This window comes from Protomyctophum bolini, assembly GCF_963924005.1.
Source record: "Protomyctophum bolini genome assembly, chromosome: 23".
In the NCBI taxonomy this organism is placed as follows: domain Eukaryota; kingdom Metazoa; phylum Chordata; class Actinopteri; order Myctophiformes; family Myctophidae; genus Protomyctophum; species Protomyctophum bolini.
This window is the reverse complement of record NC_137884.1, coordinates 25,042,788-25,066,191: the sequence shown is the minus strand read 5'-3', so window position 1 is coordinate 25,066,191 and position 23,404 is coordinate 25,042,788. Positions and strand designations below refer to the sequence as shown.

General features: G+C 44.6%; 1 protein-coding gene across 2 annotated transcripts; it reads right to left on the bottom strand.

The window, feature by feature from the left end:
- Window positions 1-1,137: 1,137 nt before the first annotated feature.
- cd9b (CD9 molecule b) lies at window positions 1,138-21,522 on the bottom strand. Of its 2 annotated transcripts, none has more exons than XM_080757836.1 (8): window positions 21,286-21,522; window positions 12,275-12,377; window positions 7,597-7,694; window positions 6,581-6,655; window positions 5,297-5,398; window positions 4,177-4,266; window positions 3,060-3,143; window positions 1,138-1,284 (listed from the first exon to the last, which is right to left on the bottom strand). In XM_080757836.1, exons 1-8 carry the CDS (start codon window positions 21,352-21,354, stop codon window positions 1,219-1,221), a joined length of 687 nt encoding a protein of 228 aa, XP_080613962.1. In that variant the 5' UTR covers window positions 21,355-21,522; the 3' UTR covers window positions 1,138-1,218. The 2 variants fall into 2 exon arrangements, with proteins under 2 accessions (XP_080613962.1, XP_080613963.1); XM_080757837.1 differs by lacking the exon at window positions 21,286-21,522 and adding an exon at window positions 19,003-19,258.
- Between the last annotated feature and the right edge of the window lie 1,882 nt (window positions 21,523-23,404).

The following is a 23,404-nucleotide window of genomic DNA, read 5'->3' as shown; positions in this document are numbered from 1 at the left end:
ACATTTAATTTATTTCACAAATAGAGAATCTTTCACTCAATAGGAAGTGCTAGAGTCCACCATTATTCACATTAGTTATTTTTATTTGGCATCTGAAAAGATATACATACACCATCTTAATCCGTCAAAATATCTGCATAAAAATCCATGGTTCCGCATTTAATCATTTATATAAAAAATTATAATAATCGAGCGTCTCTTCAAAATGTAAAAGGTATAGCCAAACTGTTACAAGGCAGCCTATATAAATAACAAATCGTTACATTCAAAACAAGCTTATTGGATTAAAGTGATAGTTCAGATGTTTTAAACTTAAACTGTATGAAATACTTGCCATTAATATAGTGGTTGCAACTGTATTAATTGGTTGCCCGAGTCCCGTGGTGGCAGTTCTGCTCTGGTTTTGGTGAAATATTAAGTAGTTCCGGTCATTTTGTGGGGGGCACTGGGGGCCACGCAGTAAAAGTAAATTAAGTCACAAATCATCAAACATCAATTAATACAGTTGCAACCACTATGTGAATGGCAAGTATTTCACACAGCTTAAGTTAAAACAATCTGAACTATCCCTTTAAGACTGAAGGCAGGACAAGCTCCAATGCATTGTTTTATGTGCACTCCTATATTAATAACTTATAGTCATACTGTATATCTACACTGCCTGGGGGAATCTCATGGAAGCAAATTGACAATATATATTTGTTTTAAAAATATAAGATTTTCTTAATTTTCTGAAAGAATGAGGTTTCTTCCCCACAGCAAAGATATAAAATATATGTTGTTTTATGTGACACACGCATGCATTTCCCTCTGACATCCTCTAGATGGCAGCAAAGTCTGTCAGAATGGCGACCTGACTTCAACTAAAAGGTTTTTAATTATTATTATTAAGTAACTCTGAGAGTGTAACCAATGGAACCAAATAGGACCCGCTGTAAAGGTCCATTTGGTTCCAATAGAACCCACTGTAAGGGTCCATTTGGTTCCAATAGAACCCACTGTAAGGGTCCATTTGGTTCCAATAGAACCCACTGTAAGGGTCCATTTGGTTCACGTCTGGTGGAGTCTGGTTAATATTAAGACACTTCTCTAGAGCGGGAATGTAAAAGAGTGTATGAACGTTAAGTTAAGGTTTCGCGCGCGCGCGCGTGTGTGTGTGTGTGTGTGTGTGTGTGTGTGTGTGTGTGTGTGTGTGCGTGCGCGCGCATGCATGCATGTTTAGACAAAGTCCCTGGATCTCTTGATTGCACAGCAGAGCAGGATACTGAAGATCATCCCAAAAATCTGTGGAAACACAAAACATGTATGTTTTGTGTATGAGGTACAGTAGAGTATGAGGTACAGTAGACTACAGTATGAGCAGGTACAGTAGACGACAGTGTGAGGTACAGTAGACGACAGTATGCGGTACAGTAGACGTACAGATGTACAGTTTACAATGTAGTCATTTATCACACGCTCTTAATCCAGAACGATTTACAGTAAGCAAGAACAACACATGGTGATACATCACATACAGATAGAGATGGTCATCATGAATCATATGGAAGCTAAGAACCTAACAGTGGAATATTCTATATAATTATTTAAACTATGCGTATACACTTCTATAGAGTGCTATGTCTACATCAAATTCTATCTATGTTACATAAGCCTTTGCATACGTCTGTAAGGTGGTCGAGAATAGGACAAGTGCTACGGGCTGTCAAGTGGTCGAGGATAGGCTGTAAGGTACCGGTGCTGAGGGGGACACTCAGTGGTGGTGTAAAGCAGGTGTTCCCAAACCTTTTTACACTGAAGTACCACCTCCGAAAATATCTGGCTCTCCAAGTACCTCCATAATAACTGTTGTTAAAATACAGCAGCGTACGTAGACCTGCCCTTAAATGTTCCATTCCTATAATAACTGATGTTAAAATACAGCAGCGTAGACCTGCCCTTAACTGTTCCATTCCTATAATAACTGATGTTAAAATACAGCAGCGTAGACCTGCCCTTTGTGTTCCATTCCTATAATAACTGATGTTAAAAGACAGCAGCGTAGACCTGCCCTTTATGTTCCATACTGATGTTAAAATACAGCAGCGTAGACCTTCCCTTTATGTTCCATTCCTATAATAACTGATGTTAAAAGACAGCAGCGTAGACCTGCCCTTAACTGTTCCATTCCTATAATAACTGATGTTAAAATACAGCAGCGTATAGACCTGCCCTTTATGTTCCATTCCTATAATAACTGATGTTAAAATACAGCAGCGTAGACCTGCCCTTTATGTTCCATTCCTATAATAACTGATGTTAAAATACAGCAGCGTAGACCTGCCCTTAACTGTTCCATTCCTATAATAACTGATGTTAAAATACAGCAGCGTAGACCTGCCCTTTATGTTCCATTCCTATAATAACTGATGTTAAAAGACAGCAGCGTAGACCTGCCCTTAACTGTTCCATTCCTATAATAACTGATGTTAAAATACAGCAGCGTATAGACCTGCCCTTTATGTTCCATTCCTATAATAACTGATGTTAAAATACAGCAGCGTAGACCTGCCCTTTATGTTCCATTCCTATAATAACTGATGTTAAAAGACAGCAGCGTAGACCTGCCCTTTATGTTCCATTCCTATAAGCCAATAATTCTGCTGCTCTGTGTAATGGGAATTTTAGAATGCCAACTACAGTGCCAAATATATGCATACATGGGTTAGGGTGCGTTAGGTTTATGTACCATGATGACTCTTGATACTGATACCCACATGGGTTAGGGTGCGTTAGGTTTACGTACCATGATGACTCCGATAACGATGCCCACATAGGTTAGGGTGCGTTAGGTTTACGTACCATGATGACTCCGATAACGATGCCCACATGGGTTAGGGTGCGTTAGGTTTACGTACCATGATGACTCCGATACCGATGCCCACATAGGTTAGGGTGCGTTAGGTTTACGTACCATGATGACTCTGATACCCACATGGGTTAGGGGGCGTTAGGTTTACGTACCATGATGACTCCGATAACGATGCCCACATGGGTTAGGGTGCGTTAGGTTTACGTACCATGATGACTCCGATACCGATGCCCACTCCTCCGATGATGTGCAGTTTGTTGTTGAAGATTTCGTCGATGGCAGCAGGGCAACTCTGGAGCACAAACAGTTAAATATTACTACACACAGTTGCATATATATGACCCTATTGTGCGGAATATAAGACGTATATATATATATATATATATATTATAAGGTCGTATTATAATAATCAGGGACTAGAGACTATATGATATTCAATGTTCTTTTTCTACAAATGAGTGTTGAATAATGGGGGCGGGTCTTATAATCAGGGTGGTCTTATATTCGGCACAATACGACACACACACACACACACACACACACACACACACACACACACACACACACACACACACACACACACACACACACACACACACACACACACACACACACACACACACACACACACACACACACACACACACACACACACACACACACACACACACACACACACACACACACACACACACACACACACACACACACACACACACACACACACACACACACACACACACACACACACACACACACACACACACACACACACACACACACACACACACACACACACACACACACACACACACACACACACACACACACACACACACACACACACACACACACACACACACACACACACACACACACACACACACACACACACACACACACACACACACACACACACACACACACACACACACACACACACACACACACACACACACACACACACACACACACACACCCCAACCCAGTTAGACGCGGTGGATGCTGAATGCAGAGGTTTCAACAAAATATGGACTACTAAGTATTTGAGCTCGATAACAAATACTCATCAGATAACAAGCTTATCGAGTACCCGGTATCAATAAGCTTTGGGCTTATCGAGTACCCGGTATCAATAAGCTTTGGGCTTATCGAGTACCCGGTATCAATAAGCTTTGATGACGTGACGTCATGTTTAAACAATCAAGACAAGAGGCGATCAATACAAACAGGCGATCAATACAAACGCAAACATGTGGGTCTAAAAGTATATCGATACCTGCAAACAAAGATCAACACCGGTCTCATTGTATAACGTTAGTTACCGTGGTTACGAGGATCTCAAGCCCCTCCTTCTTGGGGCAGATGTCTTTCCCCCCGTCGAACATCGTCCCTGTGGGACCGCAGCAGTCCAGCTGGTCCCCCATGAACATGGACAGCAGCAAGTTAGTTCCACTTTACAATTTACAATGTAGTCATTTATCAGACACTCTTAATCCAGAGCGATTTACAGTAAGCTAGAACAACACGTGGTGATACATCACATACAGTCATCTACCTACCCTAGGTGTCCCCTAGGGTAGGTACCCTCACATGTTCTCCCCGTGTCCCCTAGGGTAGGTACCCTCACATGTTCTCCCTGTGTCCCCTAGGGTAGGTACCCTCACATGTTCTCCCCGTGTCCCCTAGGGTAGGTGCCCTCACATGTTCTCCCTGTGTCCCCTAGGGTAGGTACCCTCACATGTTCTCCCCGTGTCCCCTAGGGTAGGTGCCCTCACATGTTCTCCCTGTGTCCCCTAGGGTAGGTACCCTCACATGTTCTCCCCGTGTCCCCAAGGGTAGGTACCCTCACATGTTCTCCCCGTGTCCCCTAGGGTAGGTGCCCTCACATGTTCTCCCCGTGTCCCCTAGGGTAGGTGCCCTCACATGTTCTCCCCGTGTCCCCTAGGGTAGGTACCCTCACATATTCTCCCTGTGTCCCCTAGGGTAGGTGCCCTCACATGTTCTCCCTGTGTCCCCTAGGGTAGGTACCCTCACATGTTCTCCCCGTGTCCCCTAGGGTAGGTACCCTCACATGTTCTCCCTGTGTCCCCTAGGGTAGGTACCCTCACATGTTCTCCCTGTGTCCCCTAGGGTAGGTGCCCTCACATGTTCTCCCTGTGTCCCCTAGGGTAGGTACCCTCACATGTTCTCCCTGTGTCCCCTAGGGTAGGTACCCTCACATGTTCTCCCCGTGTCCCCTAGGGTAGGTACCCTCACAGGATTAAAATCAGATAATTGACACTGGGTGGGAAAAAACGGGTTACGAAATTGTGGGATAAAAATTGTTAAAGAAAAACAATTGAAACATGAAACTGTTAACATTTAGAAGACATTTGTATAGATTCAGCCTCATAGGCTCTCCTTCAGTGTGCGCGTGCAACGTGCGATGTGTGTGCTACTCACTCCAAAGTGAATGAGTCGTAGAGTCTCCTTCAGAGCTTCCTGTTTGGTGTCTTTGTAGTTGGTGTAGGTCTGTTTGTAGAACTCTGTGACGTCCTCGACCACCTGGAGACGGAGCAGAGGGTTCACTATCAACTCAGAGATTAGAACAGGGAGCATTCTGCGTCGCAAAATGCAGTTTATAGTTAACACATTTTGTACATAATACGTCCTGAAACGTCATAAGGATTGGAACCGAGAGGTGCCTTAGACGTCTGTGGACGTCCTAGCGACGTCCAAACGACGCGGGGCGAGATAATAATATTCAGAATAATTACTTTTTTTTTTTTTGGCATTTCGCTTTTCGCTTGCCGTATGCTAACGCTCTGTGAAACTATTAGCTTGTCATTGACTCCCATGTTAGCGCGGCGGAAAGAATGACTCGTATCTCCTGATCCAGGGCGCTCTCCGTGGTGATGAATGGATCGATATGCTGGCGCTGCGTTTCTGCTCCTCATCCGTCTCTCCCGCAAAATATGAACTCTTTTTGTAGCGTATATAAATATATTAAGATGATCGGAGATTGTGATGGCACTTTGTCAGTCAACTTTTTTAAGAAAGTATTTCCGGTTCATGGCTTTCAAAATGGAAGCGATCACTACTCTGGCGATTACTCCGGCGCAAGCAACGCCTTTATTTTGATGCAGTTCCGGTACTAAATGTGTTAAGGGACGCAATAAAACAACGACCTCTGCATCCACGGGATGCACTACTGTACTACTGTTTTTTTATTCTAGTTTATTTTGGTAGCTGTAAGAGCCATTTCCTTTCTATGCTTTTTATTTCTATAATTGACGTCACGGCCAAGGCCAAGGCCAACTCCCTGTCTATATGAGGAAGTGGGCAACAAGGCAAAAGGTGCTACTGAAGTGAAAGAGGCAACAGTTTGTTGACTGTATCGTATCATGAGAACAAAGGCTGTCATTGTTTAACCTGCTGAAGTGACGGTAAATAAATGCCATTTAATTCAAACGAAGTCAACGGTTTGGACATCAGTTTTTGTTTTTATTATTATTATACACGTCTAAACTAGATCTCGCCCTCAGTAACCAGCCAGTGGCGTCAGTTCAGGACTGACACTACAGTAGCTTTAGTTATAATAATAATTTCTTCTTCCGTTTTCTATATGAATACAACCACATTATAACCATATAAAATGAAATGGGAGATAAATGCTGCAATTTGTAAAAATATAGTAAATAAGCGTCATATAGTGTGTGTGTGTGTGTGTGTGTGTGCATGGTTTACCCGTTCCCGGTTGGACAGACCCCAGATTCCAGCGGCCACCTCTACAGCGAAGATGACGAGGAGGAAGAAGAAGAACTGGAGAGAGAGAGAGAGAGAGAGAGAGAGAGAGAGAGAGAGAGAGACACAGAGAGAGAGAGAGACACAGAGATCATCAGTTCAAGTTTAGATCACCTGAGGCTGCACGCAAAAACCATATACCGGTAATTAAGTACATATAGATTAAATTAGATTATAGCAGCTTTAAGTATCGGTCTGAATTTATTACGGTTTATACTCCCCCAAGGTCAAGGGTCACTGTGGTCTGACCTCTACATCTAAAGGTCACTGTGGTCTGACCTCTACATCTAAAGGTCACTGTGGTCTGACCTCTACATCTAAAGGTCACTGTGGTCTGAGGGCCAGCTGGGTGCAGTACTTAGTTTAGACTAGTCATTGGTTAGACCAGTCATTAGTCCTACAACTACAACCTATCTCAAACCCTCACCCTAAACCTAACCTCCCACGGGGCAGCACACCTAAACCTAACCTTAACCCATGTCTAACCAGCCAGCTAGCTCTGGTCCATAGCTCTAATGCTTCTATGATTCTGCCCTGCATTAGAGCTACGGGACCGATGACTTCCGGCCGGCGCGCATATCAATGCAGAACAGCCTCTCGTCTCGAGGGAAATAAAAATAACGTTTTTGCTTCTCAGCCAATACATAAGGCGGGTTGCGTAGACGGACAGACAGACGGACACAGCATATGGCACACCTGAACTTCCATGCGCGGACAAAATAAGCTGTCTGCCGGGTTTTTTTAGACAGCTGGTGGATGGAAATGAAGCTCATTTGGGTCTAAACTAAGTATGCACCCCCTTCATTTCCATCCACCAGCTGTCAAAAAGGGAGGCATCCTTTGGTTAGACATAAGGTTGTCTAAAACCGTCTAAAAAACCCAGAAGAGACGCCGGCAGACAGCGGCTTTTGGCCGCGCATGGAATCCTAGGTGTGCTTTACACCCACAGGCAGACTCACCAATCCCAGCATGCACGGCGACTCTTTGATGGCGCCACAACATCCCAGAAACCCAACGACCATCATCAACGCGCCGGCCGCGATCAGGATGTACACACCTTTAAGAAAAATACAATACAATACAATATAAAACATATTAGAACACACACACACACACACACACACACACACACACACACAAGTTGTAGATGCAGTAAGCGGTCTGTGTTCCCTGGAGTGTGCGGTCCCTTCCTTGGAAGGTTTCTCTCGCTGTTTGAAGTCTATGCCTGCTAACTAGTAACCTGACGCTGCCAGATGAGGGCGGTATTGGGGAAACATATTCCCCAACACAACACTCATCTGGGATCTCTGACGGAGTTGAGCCCTGAGTCAGATCTGCTTCGTACCGAACCAATCAGCGTGAGCTAAAGGCGGGATGCGGATGTGACGGTATATAGACACGTCGATATGATTGGTTGTGTTTGCACGCCCACACGGTGATAGACAGACGCTCCCATCCAATCATCTACCATGTATCTTGAAAAAAAGGAACAGCCCCGTCATCGAATTTGCTTCCGCGATCCCAGATCCAAATAAGATGTGAAACAAATTTGTGTAGCAAGCTTTTTGGATCTGGCAGCATCAGGTTAGCTAACTAGACCTGCACCTCCCCACAGGGTATTTTATGGTGTGCAGGAGTCCCTTTTCTGTATCCTGTGCATCCAGCGTGATCCGAGTTGTAACTCTGATAAAAAAAAAAAAGGACTAGAAATGCTCCACCTTTTTGTTTTTCAATGCATCGAGGCTGAAGGTGCTGCCGATGGAACAGCTTTGATATGCGGTATAAAGCCAACGTTATCGTGGGACGCTAAAAAACACGGGAATCGTATATTTGGCCCTCTGTGATATCATTAAAAACACATAAATCAAGTGATGTTCTATGAGTTAACCGAGACCATTCTTTCATGTTTCTGGAAGATGCATGGTTTCTAAACATGTATTCTATTATAGCAGATCTACAAGCTCACAACACGTTGCACTTTCAATTTCCGTTCATCCAAATATGGAGTGTTGTGATGTCAGAACAGGCCAGCTCCATATATGGTTATATAAGGTTGCCTCTGGCTATATCACATTTATCCTTGATTTTGATTCTGGAAAGTTATGCAAAATCTGGCATGTTTTCCTATATAATGCCTAATTTGCATATTTACATGTACAATTTCAGAAAACTGGTGAAGTTTCACGGATAACAATTTCTTAAAATGTGTAATCCAATTCACCTATAGGTGAAAATAACATAAAAATAAATATCAAATATCAATATCAAAAGTAAAAAACTCCTGTGGACGGGTCATCATACGGTACTTTACTTGAAACAGTTTAATCTAAACAGGTCGTTTCGAGGAAGCAATCTGATTGGTTGAAACGGCTTCTAGCCGTGGGTTAAACCAGCACCGTTCACCACCTAATCAAAACAAAGAATTCAGCTGCTCTGTTGTCCCAGAGCGCTAGCAAACTCGGTGGCTATCAAAACAAAGAATTCGGCTAGCTAGTTTCTTGGGACATTTGTGGTCGTAGTGACTACATCTGTCATTAAAATAATATATTTTTTTCAGCGATTTTCTTCAGTGATGCTTGCGGAACTCGACTTCGTCTCGTTCCTTACCGCGCATCACTGTCGTGGCAATAATCACGTTAAACCCACACCCTCTCGTGTAATATTGCTTACTTAACCCATTTAGGCCTGATGTCGAAATTAAAAAAATGTCTTCTATGGCTTTGCCTACTGCATTTGGTAAACTCCTGGGATACCAGATTAGGTAATCATAGCCCACATTTGGAGCTCTGGCTCATGGACTCCTGACTTCTGTTGGTATTTTAACACCTGAATGCAGCCTGACCAGTCAGTGACCACTGACCTGACCAGTAATGTAAACCAACCAGAATCTCAACTGAGAATTACAGGTTCTGTTTCAAGCTCCGTCTATAAAGAGACACAATTTGGCCATGCAGTTCAAACCCGTCACCCTGCACTGAGCCACCATAGACCTCTTAGACAGTTCAACCCTTTCACCCTGCACTGAGCCACTATAGACCTCATAGACAGTTCAACCCTGTCACCCTGCACTGAGCCACCATAGACCTCTTAGACAGCAGCTACAGAACAACAGGAAAGCCCTCCATGCCGTTTTAGTGACAGACAGACAGACAGACAGACAGACAGACAGACACGTGGCAGTGATGTAAACAGGTCCCAGGATGCAGGGATGGTCTTTTAGATCACTGATGTAAACATGTTTTCAAAGTAATGAGTCCCAGGATGCAGGGATGGTCTTTTAGAAATGAGGGACATTTTACGAGTCCCACTTCAACCACATTAGGAGTCATATTATTATTTTTCAATATTTTTACAAATTGCAGCATTTAACTCCCATTATTCATTTTTATAATGGTTATAATGTGGTTAAATTATTCATGTAGAAAACAGAAGAATAAATGATTACTATAACTAAAGCTAGCAAAATAAACTAGAATACAAAACAGTACAGTAGTACAGTAGTAGCCTGGTTAATAAACCAGACTAATATCGCACGGACCGCGGGATATTAGTCTGGGGCGGCTCAGCTTGGATTTCATTTCCAGGGCGGCGGGTTGAAACATTTTCTCTTTGACGCAATTGGTCAGAGCTACTGTCAGTCAAAGGTCTCAAGCATTGAAAGTCACTGTACCAAAGCCCGCCCATATTGCATACCGTGTCCCGATTGGCCGCCCCATTTCTCTGGTGTAGGAAATGGGCGTACAATTGAGCCTCTCCAGACCGTAATCCGCCGGCAGGCAATTCTTTTTTTGCCAACGGCTGATTCGGTCTGGTTTATTAACCAGGCTAGTACAGTAGTGCGTCCCGTGGATGCAGAGGTCGTTGTTTTATTGCGTCCCATAACTATATGGGATGCAAAATGCACCCTGTTTTAATCTCTGCATGTGCCATTGACAATGAAAGGATTTAACCCATTCTGACCTGAGATCAGATTCGTACGAGGTTTCCACTGGACACACACTGGTCTGATGAACCCATTCTGACCTGAGATCAGATTCTAAAAAATGTCAGTCGTTCTTCGAATTTTTCAAAAATAGCAGACCTACAAGCTCGTATCGCGCCACTCGGTGGCGCGCTATGAGCTTGTAGATCTGCTATTTTTCAATAGCTAAAGCATAACATGATGCCAACACCAAAATGGGTGCCCGGTCAGAATGGGTTAATTTAATTAATTTAAATTTAATGAATTTACATTTAATAGATATATAGATATGTGAACCGTTCTAAAAAGAACATTATATTTATTTAACCTCAGAAACAACTATTTATCTTGTGTGAATTCTTACTGTACTTGTGGGGTCCTCACAAGTACAGTAACAAGTAGCCTACTCTCAAACACACACACACACACACACACACACACACACACACACACAAACTCCTCCCAAATGCCTTTTCTCTCGCCCCTCTCTCTCTCTCTCTCTCTCTCTCTAGATGTTTGTCATTTCAAACCGCTCCTCAGTCACCCGACCGCCCACTGACGGAGAAAGAGAGAGAGAGAGAGAGAGAGAGATAGAGAGACAGATAAAGAGAGAGAGGTAGAGAGAGACAGAGAAAGGTACAGAGACAGAGAGAGAGAGAGAGAGAGAGGTAGAGAGTCTCTTTTCTTGTGACAAATCTTCAGAGAATAACAGACAAAAACAAAAGTCAAGGAGGAACAATGGTGTCCCTGTGCCCGCACGGAGAATGGAGGCTGTGTGTGTGTGTGTGTGTGTGTGTGTGTGTGTGTGTGCCAGGCTACAGAAAATGGCCTCGCTCGCAAGCGGACAAACTTTGCCTCATCTGCCCTTCCCTCTGTGCACAGTGGTGCTATTATACTCACACACACACACACACACACACACACACACACACACAGTCACACACAGTCTCACACACACACAGAGAGAGAGAAAGTGAGTAAAAGCACTTTAAGCATGTCCGTCAGGCTGAATCAGGGCGCTGACAGTTTGAAGACAAACCATCCTTCAGCGGAGATAGACGATCTACAAGCCCACCACACGGTGTGTGTGTGTGTGTGTGTGTGGGGGGGGGGGTTACGCACCCCCTCGTATAGTCCAGCATATACAGTAGAGCACCGGAGTCTGACGTAGAGGGCTCTATAAATCCACGGGTTTTCATGTACTTTTTAGTTGCATTGATCCTATAGATGGATATTTCTATGTACAGTATGTGTGATGTATTAATAATTACCATGTGTTGTTCTTGCTTACTGTAAATCAACTCTGGATTAAGAGAGTCTGATAAATGACTACATTGTAAATGATTAATATTTTATGGCCTACCTGTAATAAAGAAGACCGGTGGAGAGTCTAATGTACGCGAGTGTGCGTGCGTGCGTGTCATACCGGTGAAGAACACAGTAGGAGAGTCTAATGTACGTGTGTGTGTGTGTGTGTGTGTGCGTGCGTGCCATACCGGTGAAGAACACAGTAGGAGAGTCTAATGTACGTGTGTGTGTGTGCGTGCGTGCCATACCAGTGAAGAACACAGTAGGAGAGTCTAATGTACGTGTGTGTGCGTGCGTGTCATACCAGTGAAGAACACAGTAGGAGTCTAATGTACGTGTGTGTGTGTGTGTGTGCGTGCGTGCCATACCAGTGAAGAACACAGTAGGAGAGTCCTCTCCTTCGAACAGTCCTGCCGTCCTCGTGTCGAAACGCAGCCACAGGCCGACCGCCAGCACACCTGTACCTGCAAGCTGTGCATGCACACACACACACACACACACACACACACACACACACACACACACACACACACACACACACACACACACACACACACACACACACACACACACACACACACACACACACACACACACACACACACACACACACACACACACACACACACACACACACACACACAATTTAAAAAGTGGATTATTTGAGCTCATTACTTGTTAAAGGACCACTTCGTGTCTCATAGGAGGGCTGTGGGCAGTTCAGAAACCAGTCTGTGTCTCATAGGAGGGCTGTGGGCAGTTCAGAAACCAGTCTGTGTCTCATAGGAGGGCTGTGGGCAGTTCAGAAACCAGTCTGTGTCTCATAGGAGGACTGTGGGCAGTTCAGAAACCAGTCTGTGTCTCATAGGAGGGCTGTGGGCAGTTCAGAAACCAGTCTGTGTCTCATAGGAGGGCTGTGGGCAGTTCAGAAACCAGTCTGTGTCTCATAGGAGGGCTGTGGGCAGTTCAGAAACCAGTCTGTGTCTCATAGGAGGACTGTGGGCAGTTCAGAAACCAGTCTGTGTCTCATAGGAGGGCTGTGGGCAGTTCAGAAACCAGTCTGTGTCTCATAGGAGGGCTGTGGGCAGTTCAGAAACCAGTCTGTGTCTCATAGGAGGACTGTGGGCAGTTCAGAAACCAGTCTGTGTCTCATAGGAGGACTGTGGGCAGTTCAGAAACCAGTCTGTGTCTCATAGGAGGACTGTGGGCAGTTCAGAAACCAGTCTGTCTCATAGGAGGGCTGTGGGCAGTTCAGAAACCAGTCTGTGTCTCATAGGAGGGCTGTGGTCAGTTCAGAAACCAGTCCACAAGTGACATCATCGATGGGGAATACAAGCCAATACCTTTCAAAACGGGAAGCAAGGTACGCAGGTGTTGTCTGCTCTAGAGGGCCTGGATCAACACAGGTCTCCTCCAGGTCTGCTCTAGAGGGCCTGGATCAACACAGGTCTCCTCCAGGTCTGCTCTAGAGGGCCTGGATCAACACAGGTCTCCTCCAGGTCTGCTCTAGAGGGCCTGGATCAACACAGGTCTCCTCCAGGTCTGCTCTAGAGGGCCTGGATCAACACAGGTCTCCTCCAGGTCTGCTCTAGAGGGCCTGGATCAACACAGGTCTGCTCCAGGTCTGCTCTAGAGGGTCTGAATCAACACAGGTCTCCCTCTAGGTCTGCTCTAGAGGGCCTGGATCAACACAGGTCTCCCTCCAGGTCTGCTCTAGAGGGTCTGGATCAACACAGATCTCCTCCAGAGGGGCGCAACAACGCAAGCGTAAAAAAAAAAGAAGCTAAACAGAATCCAGGGCAACAAATTCATGGGACCGCGCTCGCGTAAATACGCTTGCATTGTCACACGGCGACTGCTCCGCTGATCTCATTGAAAATGAACTATAATCACGGTCAGTTTTCGTTTCACTCAACGAAATCAACACTGGTTCCAACAGGCTGTTCTAACTCTTCCTACATTAAGAAAGCTGTGAAATCAAATGAGTGACATCAGTTGATGTAAACACTAGCCACGCCCACGGCACACTGACAGACATGATCCACCTCAGACACCAAAACACCGTTGTTGACAGAGACACATACACACACACACACACACACTCTGCACCCTGCATGTTGTGAGCCTCTGACGTGTGTGTGTGTGTGTGTGTGTGTGTGTGTGTGTGTGTGTCATCAGATCACGTCCCAACATGTCTTAGCCATAGTCGGTGTAACTCTATGACAGAAAGCATTGCTTCACCAGACACACCAACCACAACAAGGCATTTCAGCCACAAGGAAACTACAGCCGTTTAGAATCAGTGGTCCCCAAACTCGTTCATGTCAAGGACCCCCAAAATGACACGAATTAGTCCCACGGACACCCGTTTGAAGAGATATGCCAGGGACCCCCATTTGAAGAGATATGCCAGGGACCGCCGTTTGAAGAGATATGCCAGGGACCCCCGTTTGAAGAGATATGCCAGGGACCCCCATTTGAAGAGATATGCCAGGGACCCCCATTTGAAGAGATATGCCAGGGACCCCCATTTGAAGAGATATGCCAGGGACCCCCATAAGAGAAGATATTTACAGCTCTAGCAGTGATTCTCAACCCGTTTAATTTCAAGGACCCCCAGTTTGACATGCGTTAGTCTACGGACCCCCCATTTAAAAGGACTTGTTCAAAATGCGGCTGCTAGAGTCTTAGCTAGAACTAAGATGAGATCATATAGTTCTATAGATCATATAGTTCTATCATCACTGCATTGGCTCTCCTCACAGAACGGACCTTTCGCCAACACCCCCCCCCTACAGAAAAAATAAAAACCTTAAAGATTATCTAGTACACAGCAAGCTAAAAGAAATCAACACACCAGCACGCCAGGGACCAGAATACTTCAAACCCAAACAATTAGTAAAAAATAGAACCACAAAACGCGTGTTAGAGATTAGAACGAATAACAGCCAGAACCAGCAACTGCATTTACTTAATCACATGTGAAAAATGTGGTTTAAAATATGTTGGAGAAACAGGTAAAACAATAGGTACTAGGCTGGGACGACACAGATACAATATTAACAATGCCAAAAAGAGAACCACAAGATTTGTGCAACATTTCATGGCTCACGGCATTGAAGCTCTAAAATGCGCTGGACTTCAACACAATCCTAACTGGACAGTTTTAGGACAAAGACGTTTTAATGAAAAACAGTGGATTAAGAACCTCAACACGGATTCTCCTGGAGGCTTAAACATGCCTAAAATCAGATCTTGAACACTACAAAACTTAAACTCAGGATTAAACTGAAGTGCACTGAAGTTTTTTAATTCCCCCCCTGGAACCCCCTCCCTCAAGGACCACTGGTTGAAAAGCACAGCTCTGTGGAGGGGGGGGGGTCAGCTACAGTTCATTTCACAGCAGACAATTATTAAAGAGATGGATTACTGTGTGGTGAGAACATGCTTCTGAATGAGTGACAAATGGAGATGAATGGATTTGGTCGACTCTTGAAACGTTAAATATGGACCCTTACAGAGCCGAGAGGAACTCCCAATCAACTCCATAGTGTGTGAAAGTTGTTTTAAAAACAAATCACACCTGTGTGAACTGTGAGGTGAGGGCGGTCTGTCTTGTCTGTTCTTCTCTTGATGACAACTGAATTCATGTGTTGCTACGCCGATTTGCTCGTCTACATATGACGTACATTTTCCCTTCATTGTCATTAAATGGCATTTAATGTTTCTGTTGGCGCAAATATACGTCATATTTGAGTCACGTTATGACCCAATTTCTCCTTTCATAATGTGACGTTTGGGGACAAGATGATGTACATTTTCCCTTCATTGTCACCAAGTGGTATTTAATGTTTGTGTTTGCGGACCTTTTGTGGGGACAAAGATGTATATAGGAGGCCCTCGTCACACCCGTGAGCGGTGCTCTTATCAAACATCATCTCATTCGCACTTGGAACGATGCAAGTTGGAAATGCATGCGCCACCCAGATATTATGTCGGAGCGAATGTCATCGGAGTGAATATCCGATGACACAACCGATGGGAGTGAATATCGGCCGATCTCCGATCGGTGTGGCGATTATCGGAGCGTCTCTAAGAAATAGCAGATCTACAAGCCCGAACACGCGTTGCATTGTGAGCCGTTTTGGACACACGGTAGATCTATAGCTCAGATATGAGGTGAGGATTCCACACGACAAGAGACGAGAGATACAGGTTAGGCAGAAACTCACGCACGCGCGCACACACACACACACACAGGCGTGCGCAGTCGCACACACACACACACACACACACACACACACACACACACACACACACACACACACACACACACACACACACACACACACACACACACACACACACACACACACACACACACACACACACACACACACACACACACACACACACACACACACACACACACACACACACACACACACGCACGTTCCCACGCCTCGGAGGTTTGCTTGGAACTCTCCTGTTGCCATGACAACAAGGTGTGGTGCGGTGTGCAGAAAAGGTTGAAAGGAAACAGTGAACTAATAATTTAAGAAAAAATATATATATAATAAAATTGTTTAACCCTGGAGTGTCTGACAACAGATTAACAACAAGGCCTGTTAAGAAATAAATAAAGTCCATAAAACATAAAACGGAGATCAAGGCAGCAACAAGTGGAATGTTGGCCGGCTGGATTCTAGTCACAGATTCTATAAATGTTTTCTACATCCTGACAGTTTTCTGAAAAAAGCTATGTTTCTATGTCAGTCGTTCTTCGATTTTTCAAAAATAGCAGACGCTCCTATGAGCTTGTAGATCTGCTATTTTTCAATAGCTAAAGCATAACATAATGCTAACAGCAAAAGGGGTTCCCGCCCAAAATGGGTTAGTAGGACTATAGTAAATAAACAAAACAAATAAATAACAACTTGTAAAAACAAAATGACATATTTAGCCCCATGTTCGAATGCCCCCCCCCCCCCCCCCCCCGTCAGCTAAAATCCCTAAAACTAAAGAAAGCAGCCAATGAAAAATAATTAACACTCATCTTTTACTTTCTCTAATAACAACCTAAAACATGAAAGAAAAAAAACTAAAGTTATCGTTTAAAGAATTGAAATCATGTATCAGTCACCAGACCCATTTCACTGAACCACAAAGAGACATAATGAACATTGTGTGTGTGTGACCCAGATTTGACTGAGAGCCTGTCATGGTGCAAACCTCCAGCTTTTCACCACAGGAGAAAAACTGGTTTTATGTATGTTTTATCCAAAATGAGTTAATATCACAGACTGACTCTTCACATACTAGAGCATGTCTGAAATAAATGTCAGAGCTGAAATTGACATGTAAATATGAAATGAATGCTTAAACATGTAGCTAGGTGCAATGTTGGAGTCCACAGAAGACATGTACATATGAAATAAAGTAAACATGTAGCTATAGGTGTAATGTTAGAGTCCACAGAAGACATGTAAATGTGAAATAAATGCTTAAACATGTAGCTAGGTGTAATGTTAGAGACCACAGAAGTGAACCTTTTTCAAGCCTGTTTTCTCAACTCGCTGTGTCTCTGCAAGACATTACTCTATAAGCCATATCTCCAAAACTGGTGGGTCAAACTGAACAACCAATATGTCAATTTGAAGCTATGATTCCCTGCTTTCACATGACATTAAATGAAAATGATGGGAAAAAACAAGTCCTGTAGCTGTTTCTGAAAAACCCATGTTTCTATGTCTCTTGTAGATGAGCTTGTAGATCTGGTATTTCTCAATTTCTTACAGGTCTAATATGACTCTGAGAGTGTAACACATGGAACCAAATGGACCTTTATGGGTCTGTAACTCTGAGAGTGTAACAAATGGAACCAAATGGTCCCCCTGCTAAATCAGGGGTTCTCAACGTCTTTGGCCGGGGACGCCCGGAAATGCTTTGGCAATGTCTCGGGACCCCCAATATAAATTGACTGCTACAATAACCTTAATAATAGAGACAATACACCATAAATAAATACTGAAACCAGATATAATCATTATGGAAGGAGTATGTATATGTTTACTGTAAACTCTTCATTTCCATTTTCCAGCCATTCAGCCATTCAGTCAAATAAATAATTTCAAGAGTTAAATTATTGTTATAAATCTGCATAATAAGTTGATTTACCAGAAGTCGACACAATTAGAGAATGTAGAATAAGTGTTATTTTGGTCAACGTTTGCCTGTTATCTCTCCTAATGGTACCAACATCAATACAGCATGGAATTGTGGACAAAATCTAATCCAACGACAACAAAATGTTGTTTAGCGTTTGGGTCTGAGAGGCTAAATGTCATCGAACGGTGGTCGGTGCCTCAAATGGGTCAAATGCTGAATAAATAAATAATTTGATTGATTGTGAAAAGGGTTGAAAACAACTTAGACAGATCATGTGTCTATTATCTATACCTCACCTAGTTCTGGTCCATTGCCTTCTACTGCTTCGATTCTAGTAGAAGGCTATGGGCCAGAGCTAAACCTCACCCTGCAGTGTGACACATGTAACCAAATGGACCCCTCGTCAGGCTACAATGTAACACATAAATAGACCCCCCCGTCGGGATACAATGTAACACATGTAACCAAATGGACCCCTCGTCAGGCTACAATGTAACACATGTAACCAAATGGACCCCTCGTCAGGCTACAATGTAACACATAAATGGACCCCCCGTCGGGATACAATGTAACACATGTAACCAAATGGACCCCTCGTCGGGCTACAATGTAACACATGTAACCAAATGGACCCCTCGTCGGGCTACAATGTAACACATGTAACCAAATGGACCCCTCGTCGGGCTACAATGTAACACATGTAACCAAATGGACCCCTCGTCAGGCTACAATGTAACAGATGTAACCAAATGGACCCCTTGTCGGGCTACAATGTAACACATGTAACCAAATGGACCCCTCGTCGGGCTACAATGTAACACATGTAACCAAATGGACCCCTCGTCGGGCTACAATGTAACACTTACTAACACATGTAACCAAATGGACCCCCCGTCGGGGACCAGAATAAAGAGCGGTCTCGTCTTACCCAGAAGAGGAAGTTGAAGACAAACACCAGATACTTGATGCACTGAATTCCTCCCATGTTTAGATTCCAACACAAGTCAAAATAATCACAACAAAACTATAAAGAGAAGAGGCTAAAAGAGGCTAAAAAGTCTGTTATAAAATAGTATATGTTATTCTGTCTAAAAGGCTTGGAATGAATCCAGTCTAGGACCGACGAGAGAAGGTGTGTGATTCCACAGCTCTGCTCTGCTCACTGTGTGTGTGTCACAGCAGACACTACCTCACCTGTGCATTGTTAGGAACTAGTCAGGGGAGAGGCTGGGGGGGAGGGGCCAGAAAGGGGCGTGTGTGTGTGTGTGTGTGTGTGTGTGTGTGTGTGTGTGTGTGTGTGTGTGTGAGGCTCACATCATGTCCTCACAAGTATACAAGAATCTGAGCACTTTGTGAGAACCAGCTATAGCCTGCATGGCCCACTAGAATATAGGGGGGTATCCCTGCACGCATAGCGTCATAATCCCCCGAAATGCATAATATCATCTCAGATTATCTATCTATCTATCTATCTATCTATCTATCTTCTCCTTGACCAACAGAAACCCAGTTTCCATCCGCACAGTTGGCAGTGGCGTGCACAGTCATTTAGAGGAGTCACTTTTCAAAAAGTATTTATTTAAAGACCTTTTAAGCCTCGTATACGTAAGCCCAACTCGAGTTGTGACAAATCATGACAACAAACCGAACAAAGAATTAGAAAGAAGAAGAAAACGGCAGGTTACAACACCTTTTTGTTGTTGTTTTTCTTCTTTGTAATTATTTGTTTGGTCCAAAATATTGTGTTTATTGTCATCGACACACCCCTGTCCCCTTAGAACCAGCCCTAGAGACTGGGAGGCCCCTGCTACTGAAATAAACACACCCCTGTCCCCTTAGAACCAGCCCTAGAGACTGGGAGGCCCCTGCTACTGAAATAAACACACCCCTGTCCCCTCTAGAACCAGCCCTAGTGGAGAGACTGGGAGGCCCCTGCTACTGAAATAAACACACCCCTGTCCCCTCTAGAACCACCCCTAGTGGAGAGACTGGGAGGCCCCTGCTACTGAAATAAACACACCCCTGTCCCCTCTAGAACCAGCCCTAGTGGAGAGACTGGGAGGCCCCTGTATACTGAAATAAACACACCCCTGTCCCCTTAGAACCAGCCCTAGTGGAGAGACTGGGAGGCCCCTGCTACTGAAATAAACACACCCCTGTCCCCTCTAGAACCAGCCCTAGTGGAGAGACTGGGAGGCCCCTGCTACTGAAATAAACACACCCCTGTCCCCTCTAGAACCAGCCCTAGTGGAGAGACTGGGAGGCCCCTGCTACTGAAATAAACACACCCCTGTCCCCTTAGAACCAGCCCTAGAGACTGGGAGGCCCCTGCTACTGAAATAAACACACCCCTGTCCCCATAGAACCAGCCCTAGTGGAGAGACTGGGAGGCCCCTGCTACTGAAATAAACACACCCCTGTCCCCATAGAACCAGCCCTAGTGGAGAGACTGGGAGGCCCCTGCTACTGAAATAAACACACCCCTGTCCCCTTAGAACCAGCCCTAGTGGAGAGACTGGGAGGCCCCTGCTACTGAAATAAACACACCCCTGTCCCCTCTAGAACCAGCCCTAGTGGAGAGACTGGGAGGCCCCTGCTACTGAAATAAACACACCCCTGTCCCCTCTAGAACCAGCCCTAGTGGAGAGACTGGGAGGCCCCTGCTACTGAAATAAACACACCCCTGTCCCCTTAGAACCAGCCCTAGTGGAGAGACTGGGAGGCCCCTGCTACTGAAATAAACACACCCCTGTTCCCTTAGAACCAGCCCTAGTGGAGAGACTGGGAGGCCCCTGCCACTGAAATAAACACACCCCTGTCCCCTTAGAACCAGCCCTAGTGGAGAGACTGGGAGGCCCCTGCTACTGAAATAAACACACCCCTGTCCCCTTAGAACCAGCCCTAGTGGAGAGACTGGGAGGCCCCTGCTTCTTGCTTCCTCCCAGAACTTTAATTTTTTATTTTGTACTGATTTTATATGGCGCTAAATAAATACATCAAATCAAATAAAAAAATCCCAATATCATATAAAGCCTGATCAATCTAAAAGTATTCAACCATTTCAACTATATAGTAAAAAACAACCAACCATAGCCTATTTCTCACCCAAACGTAAAAATCTGCGACTACAAACAGTCAAAAACAGTCCTATACAGTCATGAGTCGTTTAGTTTTAACCTGCCACGGGTTAGTGTTAAAAGTCGTGACTCACCCAGAAGACGAAGTTAAAGACGAACAGAAGGTACTTGACGCACATCTCTCCTCCCGTCAGGGCCGACATGGTGCTGTGCTGGATGGAGCGGAGCTTTGGTACCGTCTGACACCGACCACAGAATGTTCTGTTAGGATGGAGAGGAGCTTTGACACCGTCTGACACCGACCACAGAATGTTCTGCCTGCAGCCTCTACGGAACTCCCTGGTACAGACTGTTGAGATGCTGTGGGAGAGAGAGACTCAGAGAGAGAGAGAGGGGGGGTGAGGGAGAGAGAGAGACACAGAGAGACACACACAGAGAGAGAGAGAGAGAGAGAGGGGGAGAGCGAGAGCGAGAGAGCATAATAAACAGCTCTGTTGATCCAGTGAGTAAACGGCAACGCACCACAGAAGCCGCACTTATTCACAGAGGAAGAGTCTCCATCTTATAGCCCGTAGCACTTGTCCTATCCTCGACCACCTTGTAGTCCGTAGCACTTGATATGATATAGTAGGCCTACTTTATTGTGTTTGCAGTGAAATTAGTTTTGCGACCCAGCGGCCTTGTATGCAACACATCTCTCTCTCCACTCAACAGAGTGGGAGAATGAATGAGAAACAGGGAATAAGACAGAGCTGTGTTGCATTGATGCCGTTGACATCAATCCTATAATGTACCCGTGTCTGTACATCTTATAATCCACGTAACTCCAGAACCGATCGCCCCAACGACTTCATATTTGACACACACATTCCACACCCCCGCAGGGAGTGCAGTGGCCGGTATCGAGTCGGTCGGACCCACGGTTCTCCAGAACCGCCACAAAAAGGCTCTGCCAGTCGGCCTAGTAATGAGTCTCCTCACCTACAATTCCCAGCCAATTGATTGCCATGGCAACCCCACACCTGCCAATTGATTTCTTACTTTTTTCACATATTAGTCCAGCTGCAGGGGCCGAGACAGGTTTTGTGAACTTGCCCAAAATGTGCTGACCTCATGACATTTCCATCAAATAATTAGTAAGAAGAAAAATAAAACAAGAAGTACCCTGCCTTTTTTACCCTTCTTTCTAATTATTTGATCGGCCAATAAAAACATTGTGTTTATGCATCATGATTTGAAATGAAAACATTGTGTTTATGGTCATGATTTGAAATGAAGGAATTCTCTTGGGTCGGGGGCGGGGCTGGTCACATATAAATGATAGAACTGGCATTAGGATACTGAACTGTAAGAGTTATTAACATGACCATGTTATACCAACATATGACCTAGAGACATGTAGGAATACACAAATATAACAATGTTACACCTTTCTTAGCAATGCCAATTCATGAAAATATCAGCATTGCTGGACTAACAGTCAGTTAGTCTGTACTAACAGTCACTTTGCACTCTTCAGACACAGACAGGCAGACAGACAGACAGAGATCTCCATATATGGGCACAAAAGGGACAGACAGTTAAAATATAAAAACATTCACTGGCATTCTCTCTCTCTCTCCCTCCCTCTCTCTCTCTCTCTCCCTCCCTCTCTCTCTCTGTGATGGTCAGAATGTGACTCCAGAACAAAGACATCAGTGTGACCGGTCACTGCGGTAAGTGAGCACACGCACACATGCTCGCGCACACAGACACACACACACACACACACACACACACACGGTTATAAATATAATCCCATATGATGCCATTTCCTGACCTTTACGTGTTCCAAGAATAACCTCCAGTATGTGTGTGCGTGACTATGTGTGTGTGTGTGTGTGCGTGCTCGTGCGTGACTATGTGTGTTTGTGTGTGTGTGTGCGCTTGTGCGTGACTATGTATGTGTGTATAAATGATGATCATTCCACAGTAGGAGTGACAATACAGTAGAACTCCTGATCACAACATCACACTGTCTGTCTGTCTGTCTGTCTGTCTGCCTGCCTGCCTGTCTGTCTGCCTGTTTAGTCCCTTCCTAACATTTTAGTTCTAGTTTTCATTTGTTGACGACATTGTCAATATATTTAGTCTTAGTCATCATAGCATCGTTTTTATTTAGTTTCCATTTAGTTTTCCGTCAGTGGAAAAAGGTAGTCGACGAACATCTTTCGTCTTAGTTTTAGTCGACGAAAACAACACTGGTCGTGGGCG